The 11,103-nt window shown below is 37.4% G+C and overlaps 1 protein-coding gene across 1 annotated transcript; it reads right to left on the bottom strand.

Annotated features, from left to right (window-relative positions):
* Window positions 1-6,795: 6,795 nt before the first annotated feature.
* Window positions 6,796-8,159, bottom strand: nkx2.4a (NK2 homeobox 4a; the record flags this gene model as incomplete). The annotated part of the gene is made up of 2 exons (XM_079457947.1): window positions 6,796-7,427; window positions 7,793-8,159. The coding sequence occupies 2 exons, from the start codon at window positions 8,157-8,159 to the stop codon at window positions 6,796-6,798; spliced, it is 999 nt and encodes a 332-aa protein (XP_079314073.1).
* Window positions 8,160-11,103: the final 2,944 nt, after the last annotated feature.

Genomic DNA, 11,103 nt, shown 5'->3' with positions numbered 1-11,103 from the left:
AGTACGTCCAACTAAAATAAATAAATAAATAATATATATATGTGTGTATGAGAAGAGTTTTGTTCCAAAATGAGATCACTTTTTCAATTTTCAAAGATCTTGTTTTATATTGTTCATCAAACTGCATTTGGTTTGTTTTGATTCAATCCATAATAATAAAACAGCTAACTAACACAATAAAACACAATAAAAACATGATAACATAATAAAAAAGATTTTATTTGAAAGAGTTATCTCATTTAGGAACGAAATGTGTATATATATATATATATATTGTTGAATTTGTGGAGGGTTTTTTTGTTGAAGAAAAATAAATAGAAATGTAACAAAAATACAATATTATACCCCACCAAATATAATTTAATTAATTAAAACACACACACACACACACATATATATATATATATATATATATATATATAAATGGATAAAAGTTTCAGCTGTTTAGTGCATTTGTGTTTTTTAAGAACAAAAAATGACAGTATAATGTTTCAAAAAATTTAATTAAAAATATTCTTTTTTCAGCTGCTTTCAGTACCAACGAATAATAAGAAACAAGGAAGAATAAAGTGTCTGTTGTTAGAGCTGATGTGTCCAGGATCATGTCAAAGGGTCATGTCCATCCAGCGGTGTTATAATAAATCAGGACGTAAACATATGCAATATCAATCCTCCCTCTCACACTTGTGAAGTGGTTGAACACAAACAATTCATGCTATAGCCTGCCTCCATTTGAACCACCACCCACCCCTGCCCTTATAAACAAACAAGGCCCAGTCTTGCAGCTGGCCATCGCCTTGGCAACTGTGGATTGGGAAGAAGCTGTGCGCTAGTTTGAAAGTGTAGCATTGTACGAGTCTTGCAGGGACCTAGAATACTTCAACACTTCACAATGTGGTCCATTCAACTCTGATTTGAATTTTAGGAGCCGAATACAAATCAGATCCTCGCAGCTCTTGAGAATCCCATTGTCATCTGAAGCATTTTGATCAAGGCATACAAATTTTCACCTCAAAACACAATTGTCTCATTCAAAGCTCATGCTAAAGAAAGATCACATGTAGGCTAACGGGTGAAACATTTCATTAGCGATTTCGCACATACCGACTATATTGAAAACAAAGATTGCAAATGAAGAGTAGTAATGAATAGATGATGCGTCGCGATGATGCACGATGCAAGAATTTAATCGTATTGAGTGGATGAGGGACCTTTTTGAAAAGAAGAGAATGTAAATTTGAATTGATTTTCAGATGAAAACGATGACCTATGAGATTAATATGTTAGTTATTTCCAGGGCTGTCTAACAATTAATCGTGATTAATCGTATCCAATATAAAAGTTTGTGTTTACGTAATATAAGTATGCGTACTGTGCAAATTAATTGTGTATTTAACAAACATAAACATACATGGATACATTTTAGAAAAATTAAAACAATAATAAACATTCATATTTAATTTAAATAATTAGTAAATATAAATAGACACAACTTAATATGTATAATATTCTTTTGTCTTTATAAATACAAAATGTATATGCACAGTACAGTTTTATTCTCGATGCGATTAATTGCAATTAATCGTTTGATAGATTGTCTGGGAGACATAAATGAGATAAAACAAATGGAAACATTAGCTTAAATATCAGACACCCCCCCCAAAAAAGAGGCTGAAATCAATGTAACCTCAAACATTTCTCATCAAATGTACCCGAAGTATTTTACCTCTACAATCTCCATAATCTTTATTGATTTCAATAATTATATTCTCATGTGCAATTTTAGAAGAAACATCTGGTGTTAATACCTGAAACACAACTCCATTAAAAGCTGAGAAGAAAGAGCAGCTACAGAGTCATAGTGACAAAAACAACTGCTAGTATAAATACAAATTTGAATTTTCATCCCTGAAAATAATTACTAAATTATGAATATGACTCAAATGACCCTGGCTTTAGATCTTCTCCGAAAACATTGAAACCATCCCATTCCAATAAGGTCCAATAATATCGAATATATTAAACGTCTAAAGGTAAACAAATTTCTCTCGAGTGCTGTTTGCTGAAAGTAATGAGGCATAACTAATGGCATACAGCCGTAATGACAGTGACGCTGGGACCGGCAGCTAGAGACAGACCGGCCATTGATTCTTGCTTTAGACCTCTTGAAGTTCTAATCAGCTTCTTTGGTCGGCCTGCACATGGCTATTGTGGCTGCGTGTCACTCGAGGTCAGTAGTTATTAGTGCCGATTGAAAACAGTTTCTTTAACAACTTATAAGCAGCCTGAATAAGATGCATAGGGAACTTGGAAGAGGGATTACTGACCGGCCCGGGCAGCAGAGACAGGCATCGAGAGGAATGTGACATGGTTTAATAATAAGGGATCCAACTCTCCCTCTCTCTCTCCCTCTCTCCCTCTCTCTCTCCCTCTCTCTCTCCCTCTCTCTCTCTCTCTCTCTCTCTCTCTCCGGTGTACTGAAATGAAACAGAGTTTAGAGGGTTGTATTTCCTACACAATGTTGGTGGAATGTTATTCATAGCGCGCAACAGAATTAAACAGTTCGAGACGAGAATGCTCTGATTTTGTTGGCGTGCGAGCGCGCGTACGTATCCGTTCCATACTCCTGGACAAAGGCGACGTTAAAATGTTGAAATGTTAAAATGCGCTGTCATTTGTTTAATTTTATGGAAAGCCATTAGAGAGAATTGCTTTCAGAGTCCTTTGACCCGCTGGAAATATTTGTCATTGCGTTGAAGCATTTGCCCGCTATTTCCCCCCGTTTGAAATGGTCCAAATTGGGAGCGTTTGCATTTCTAGGACGCGGTCTGCTTTGATACCACAAAGCTTTTTACCTATATGAAAACTCACCCTGCCCGGGCCTTGGCAACCTGCGCTATTATATATATCCGCTTGAAATAAAATATGAAATCTCAAGTAGCTTTAGTCAAGTTTCAATGCCGAGACGTCTGTTGCTCTGCATTTTACATTTACAATCGAGCAATAGTATTAAAAGTGTTTCTCAATTAAAATTCGATGAGAAACTGTCCACAAAGCACCTTCAGCTTGTAAGTGCAAACGTGTCTACTTTTGTTTGGATGCACAACAGAGAAAAAAGTGTTGAATAGGGTCACAGTCAGACACGCTTTTGAATGATGTCCATAAGTTTGATAAAAAACAATGGAAAGTGCGCGCATGATATAGATGGATATGGATGATATGTATCGCGTATCTTCACTCGCTTCACTTCTGTTTTTACGTTTATTAAACATTTCGTTTTTATGTTTGGAATGTGCGCACAGAATAATGAATAACACTTATCATTAATATTCGGGCATAGCTAAGATTCTTCCAGTTCATCATCTGCGGAATTGCACGATTACGCATAAACTTGTGATTTTTTTTGTATAACTGTTTTAGGAGTGTCGGATTCGTTCCCATATAAACTGTAATTCTGACGTCAAGCTGCCTATGCCAATTAGTGCAGTCCAGGTTGCTAGGTCACCGCGGTCAATTGAAAGACACATCAATAGAACTTGAAAAGGTTTCTCCGCGATCAGACGTTCTGACATATTAAGTAGAATAATGGCCGGGGAAAATACAGACAAGGCCCCCGGGTTGGATTCGAATTACGCAGCGGTAAGAATTTGTTAAGATCCTGCAATTAGTGAGGAAGAGTGGATCTCCAAAAAAAACCTTCAGCAAGATGGAAGCAAACCAAACTCGAATCTATTTAACTCCCCGTGCTGTGTTTTCCTCGTCTTGAGTACATATTGAAATGCATTTTTCTGCATTTCCAATACGCTTTTGTAATCTGTGTTATAATTTGAAGTTGTTTTTATTTTATTTTAGGCCTACTTGAGCTTTGCATCTCTGCGCGCGCGCGAAAACACAACAAAGTTACTAAAACGTCGATTCATAATCTATGAATCCATGTGTGCACATTTTTTTTCTTTGTTGTGGGCATACAAGTCAGTAAATGATGCCATTTAGCTACACTAAAATATTGAATGTTTGTGTGTTGCTCTGAAATTTGCTCGTGTGTTTATTCAATTGCTCAAATTATATAGTTGTTATATTGTATAATGTGAAATAGATAAATATTATATAGAGACAGTATAATACATATAATGATATGATACAATTAAAAATATAAAACGAATATCCATGTAAATAACCTACATACTGCACATAGTATATTTTCTGTTTTTGTTCCCATAATGTGTTTTAGTAATTATTTGTTGAAATCTGCCAACGTAGCTCGGACATCCATTCAATTGAACTTTTAAACACACACTATATTCTGTTTTGTGTTAGAACAAATAAAGAAACAACGAACATGCTATAGCTGATGCCATGGGTACAGTGAACAGATCTTAAAGAGATTCTTATTCTCCAGATATGATGTAACAGGCTATCATTCACATTCTGCCTCCAACATAACATTCAATCTTCCACAAGCCTCTGTAAAACAATATCATAATCAGCCATAGGTTAATAATACAGGCTTTGACCAATGCATCCATTATCAGGACACATATACTCTATAATCACAACCAAACATATTTAGATGTATTTATTTATCAAGAGAGCAGTAACATTCACGAAACAAAATTCTCAAAGAATGAGGCTTGGAAGCCAAAATGATTATTTTCCTTTTGCTTTAAAGTAGTGAAGTAAAAAAAGGTCCATATCTAGCCTACTTCCCGCTGCTTAATGTAAAACAGCTCCTGCAGATGGGTTGATGCTGGCTTTTCATACCTTTTTTATGTTGAAAGCTTCTTGAGTCCCACTTTGCATAAAATGTCTATTTTTAGTGTATGTTCATTTGGGTTTCTTCATTGAAACTTTGCTAAACAGTTGACCCAAAGGAAGCTAGATCGTTGTTAAAATAACCATAGGCCTATAAAAATACAAATGTAAAGGATTCAAGGTTTGTCACTGAAGGACTTAACCATTAAAAACATCAAAGTCCTGTTTTTTGTTGTTGTGTCATTCTTATTTTTCTTACTTGTTCCTTATTTAAAGCTAGACATCATTTTACTTAGTTTTCTTTTTTGCTTTATATTAGGCCTTTTACACGCAAACCGCGTGCTGTTTTAACAGCTGTTTAGTCAACGCAAAATCATTTATTTTTAAAACACAGATTTAAATAAATAAATAATATACAACAAATAACACATTAACCCGTATTACATTTTACTGCTCATACACAGTATTATTAGACTCAAAAGCACAGCATTTTAAAGAAGCAAGGAAAAAAACAGAACACAGGCCTACTGAAACTTAACTTAAAATCGTATTTTGCTTAATGTAAATAAAAAGTAAATAGCTTTGTATTTCCTTGGCTAAACTGGTTTTTTTGCATCAGTACTTAGATACAAATATTATACAACAACATAATGTGGGATTCTGAACATATTTAATGTTAGTTTGAATTAGCATAAACGAGATGTAAACTATAATGTTTTCTCTGAAGTTTAGCAAATGTAAATGGTTGGTAAAAAATAATTTTGCGGGAAAGTATAGAAATGGTAGTTATTGTTGTCTGTGAACACAATGAATCCTTTGACTGTTCGTTTAATTAATTTATAATTATTTGTTTGTTTGTGCTATAATTATTAATATTATTATTGTTGTTAGGGTTTTTATATTACTGTTGTAATTTCTTTACTATTATTCTGTTGTTGCATACAATTGGTAAATGTATTATTTACTGCCTTGGTATTAACGATAGAAGTTAAATTTTGTGTTATTAAACAGTTTATGGACTTTAATTTTCACTGCAGGCGTTAAATTATTTCAGGTAATCTATACATTTAAATAATACATATTGTAAGAGTTTGGTTCCAAAATTAGATAAAAATCATGTTTTTTATTGTGCATTTCAATTTAATATAAAATCAAAATGCATTTGGTTTGATTTTATTTAAGCCATAATAACAAAAAAATACAGCTAACTAACACAATAAAAACATGATAACATAATAAAAAACATTTTTAAATTAAAAACGGAGTTATCTCATTTCGGAAACAAACTCTTCATTTGTCTTTCTATTCACATGGACGATACAAAGTTTTCTCCAACTGCCCCACTTAATATTATTTTGTTTTTTCAGCAACAACTTCAAACAATACAAACATTACTGTACACAAAATTAATTGCCCAACAATGGCGTGCAGTTTAATGGATTTATTGTATCGTTCAATCGATTCGAAACATATACAGCAGCCATCGTATTGTGTCTGTTTTAACTTATAAAAAAGAAGAAAATAGAATAAATGACCAACAAAAGACTGAAACATTTATATTACAACAGAAACTTAAGAGTTAGCCAAATATACAACCCCTACTTTTCATATCTCTAAATGAATACATTAGTTTACAATAGTGGTTTCATATCGTGTCCAGGCATTTATCGTTTCTTGCTAGAAGTTCATACCTGAATTATAAAACATTGCTTCCCGTGTCGTGCCATTATCATAGCTGGAGCAGCAAGTTTGTTTAACCTTTTACTAGCGCAACAAAGGGAAGTCCAGAAGATACGGCATGAGAATAAAAAGTATTTGATCGTCTCGTCCACTGTGACAGCAGGGTCTTTGTAGAAAATCGTGCCCACGAAAAGTGTTTTTAGAAAAAGGTGGCACATTTCCCCCAAAAGGTCCATCGATCCGATCACCCGCTTAAAAATCTTCACATGGTCGCATGATGCGTAACGCAAGTCCCCATGCGTAATAACTCATATGACACTTAAGTTGCGTAAAAAACAAACAAGGAAAGGAAAGTTTTCGGTTTTACCACGTTCTGCCATAAAGCAGATTTGAAGTGACCATGTTATTCGTGTAATCTACGGTAGCGTCCATCTGACCCATGGTGTTCATCTGCGAGTGGAGTGACGGGGGACTTTGGGACATTTCCTCCAGGTCTTGGGCCTGAACCAGCGCTACGTTGACCTGCTGATTCATTGAGTTGCTCGAGGTAGGAAGCACGACCCCCGAACCGTGCTGCTGCTGCTGTTGCATCTGCTGCTGGTTCGGCGTCGGTGTGTTCGAGCCGTTTTGACAAGGCTTGCCGTCTTTCACCAACACAGGCACAGCCACTCTCCTCGGCGACTGCTGCTGTTGACACAGGTTGCCCTCCTGTTGAAGCTGCTGGGTTGCTTTGTCCTTGGCCTGGCGTTTCATCTTGTAACGATGATTCTGAAACCAGATCTTGACCTGCGTCGGGGTCAGATGGATCATGCTAGCCAGGTGTTCCCTCTCTGGCGCTGACAGGTATTTCTGCTGCTTAAATCTCCTTTCCAGCTCGTACACTTGCGCCTGAGAGAAGAGCACCCGTCGCTTCCTCCTTGGAGCCGCGTGCAAGGGTGGGATGGATTTGGTGGTGTCGGCCATGCCAGTCAGCGTGCCCATGTTCATGTTCATACCTGTGGAAGGTCCCATGAATCTAGAAACTTCAAAATACGCATACAGATGTACGACCATTCAATAAGGAACAGAATCAATTAGTTTATAATGCTTGCTTTATCATTTAATGGTTTTCTAGAAGTGCAGCTGCATTTACGCGCGCGCACATTAGGAAAACAATACAAAATGTTTCATATATAAATAACTAACATAGGCAAAGATGAGCTTTTTAGATCAAATCAGCAGCGAGGCGGCGATTATAACAAAAAGGTGTGCTTTAAAGCCTAATATGAGTAATAATTGTTGATGCGTAAAAGTGATGCTAAACGCAAATGGAATGAATAAAAAGCTATACGCAGGTGAAATGAATAAAATCAGAACTTACTTGTCGAGTATCTAGGGTCAGGATTGGCGCCGTACCACCCTGTAGCTGCGCTGTTTCTCATAGTTTCTTGGTAAGAGGGTAGGTCCCCCATGTTGGCAATGCTGCCATTGCAGTAGCCCCCCATTGCACTGTGCGAAAATTGAGAAACGGAGTGTGGCATGTGGTAGGTGGTCGCCATGGTGGCGTTGTGGCCCATTGAGTGCTGCTGCATGCCAGTCTGGGACACCTGAGGTTGCCGGTAGCCTCCCAGCGGAGATGTGAGGTTTCCAGTGCTCTCCATGCCACTGAACTTCTTGTAAGTCTCCTCGATTGGGCTCAAAATATCTGTCACTGAGAAGGGTGTCGTGTGCTTTGGGCTCAGCGACATGGTTCAGAAAGCAAATGGATATTTGGCGCTCGAGCTGCAGCCGTGTTGTTGTATCAGCTCTGTTCTCGTGGACGTCGACGTAAGAGAGTGCTTGTAGTATGCCTGAGATCCGATTGATCGCCTTGGAGAAGGAGGCGAGCCCTGGCCACTCTTATCTCAGGTTTATTGTAGCCAGGCGCCAGATTTACGACAAACATGAGGGGCGGAGCGACTCCCTGGACTAGCAAACAATAGTCATTGACATCTCGGCAAGATAATTGAGAAAAATGTTGTTAGTCTCACATTACGTTTAGCGTCGTGCCATTTGCTATCGTCACATGTTTTCTCTTTTTTATGCCGTTAAATGACTTCCCCAAACGCGTGGTGTTTGTGCTGCCTCTAAACAATGTTGTCAGCTTATTCTTTTGCTGCCTCTCTCTCTCCCTCTTCTTTTTTAAGGCACTGTTACTCTGCGTCAATGGGGAATTCCATACTTTTTCCAACTTTGAGAGCACTCTGAGAGTCATAAGCGCCAGTGCGCACTGTCAGAGAGGGACAATGGAGACCCCCTCCAGTCTATGACCTAATTTATGCGTCTTAAGCTTCATTTTGCGCCGCCGGTGAGGGGCTCTTCCAAATTAGATCATAGTTTGAAAATATTCGCATAAAAATCACAACAGAGGTACAACTGACTCGCGTTTCTTTCTGTTTGACCTGTTTCTTGATCTGTGTTTATCACTCACATAAATCTATAATGGTAATGAAAACGTTCACACGTTTTATTGTGTTATGTCATTGGTATTAATTATGCCATTATATTATGTGTTATAATGATACATTAATATGTAAGAACTCGGTTACTTTAATAAATATTGTTTAAATCAAAATATTAATATGTGATAAATATCAGGGATATAAAATCCGTCTATTTTCAATAATGTTGGGGTGTCATTTTCTCAAATTGTAGATATAAACGTTTTGTTCCATTTTAATCCTATCACTTAAATTATTGATGTTAACAAATTATAAACCACTACATCTTTCAGAATGAATCATTTAAAAATGTGTTGCTCTCTTTTTTACATGGTTTTATGTAAACTCTAGTTTTAAGTATGCTAGGAAACAAAGACAGTCCAAAGTTTGTGATGCTTTTGAGTTTCTGGCAATGGATATCTCCATTCTCGCATCAGTCACGTTGAACACACGTCTTGTCAATATGAACACGTGTACCTGCTGATCTCAGACCTTAAAGATGCAAAATACGCGCTTTGTTTACTCCATTCGAGGTGAAATTTCACGGTCTCGGCTTTGGTCTCCACGATCACACTCGTGGTAAACTTACATCGCCAGCAATCACCAACTTCCAGCCTCCTCAAAATAACACGGAGAAACATTAAGCAAAACCTAATGTTTCATTCTTTGTATTTTGGGGTTGATTCCGAGAGCACATTGATCACATACAGAAGAGTTTGTTTTTTGACTCGCAGAGAGAGAAACTCATCCAAGGCTTTGGGCGCCTGATCCATTAGGTAAATGAGGGCCACTCAACCTTGCGCAATATTAAGGCAGAGAGCATGACCGAGGGCCAAGCAGCCGCCTCATTCTGCTGCTGCAGGAGAAACTGCTGGATGAGCGGCTGACCGATCACCATTTCAAGTATTGAAATTCCCTCAACAGAATGCACAACACATTTCGTTTGTATCTTATCTTGTAATGGGGAAGAATCAAATGCTATCTTTCCTCAAAGACGGGACTAGGATACTGGACTGCATTTTCTCAGGTACTGAAACAGGTTGTCTTGTTAAATAACTTACATGGCTTTAGTTGGAGATGGCGTGTTTGTGGCGTTTAGGCTAAATAGTTGGCTTTGATATGTTGATGAAAATTCAGAAATTTGGTGAATCTGTTAATATTTCTAAATTGATCAGCCTGTGTGCCCGCGCGTAATGAGTGTGCAGGAACAAATAAAACTTCTAACAAACTGTACATAAAGTTTTACACAAAGCGAGATCAGTTTAATAAAATGAATGACTGTTTGTGTATTGCCTATAGCTTTTGAGAAGCAATTTAAATGAATTCAAAAGACGCATTGTTGTCTAACGCATGTGTCTATAAATGAAATTTGGCTAACATTTTCCCCAAAATATCTTTAAACGTGCAGACTAATTGTTCATACCGTCAAAGGTGAAAAATAACACAAATATTGTCTTGCCGAATATTCTTTTATTAAAACCAAACTTTTGGTTAAACAGATTACGCGTCAGCGCGCCAGCAAATCCATGCACACAATTGGGTACACAATACAACAACTTAGAGTGCAAGGTTTTCGTGCCATTTTGTTTGCGTTTTGCTTTGTGTAAGCTGTAAACACTTACACGTTATAAGAGATGTTGGTCATTATCTAGCCATCCAAAAAATGTATTCCCGTCAAATGTAGACGCTTTCATCTGCGGTTTGTTATATATTGCAATAATTTTCTTTTTTCCCAAACAAGCTCGTTTAAACCAGCCCGTAAATGTAAGCCTCATACTGAACGAGAAGCCCATGTGTCCACACGAGTGCTTGGTGGATCAAGGGTCAGGGAGGGGATAGAGAGGCTGGAGTAAGAGCTGAGGTCCTGACCCATCATCTCACAGACCCAACTGCGCAACAAAGTGTCCGGAATAAGTTAAAGGAGCAAGAGCTCGGCGTGCATTTTAGCGTATCCAACAGACACAATCTCAAAATCCACAATTTAATTTGTAAAATAAAACACATAAAATATGTGATGATTACAAGAAAACAGTTTACGAAGTGCGCAGTTTGCTGCTGCGTTACGCTGAATGGATTTCAGGTCAAGGCCCAGCGCACAAAGCAATGCTTGCGTAAAGCACTCTATAGATATTAAGGCATGATTTAAATACGCGTTTCTTAATACTACTGTGCAGGCACAAGTCATTGAGTTTCTGATAGGGGTAAATGCATC

The sequence above is a fragment of the Barbatula barbatula genome (genome assembly GCF_947034865.1).
Source record: "Barbatula barbatula genome assembly, chromosome: 6".
In the NCBI taxonomy this organism is placed as follows: domain Eukaryota; kingdom Metazoa; phylum Chordata; class Actinopteri; order Cypriniformes; family Nemacheilidae; genus Barbatula; species Barbatula barbatula.
Note: the sequence above shows the minus strand (reverse complement) of the source record. Positions and strands in the feature narration are given on the sequence as shown.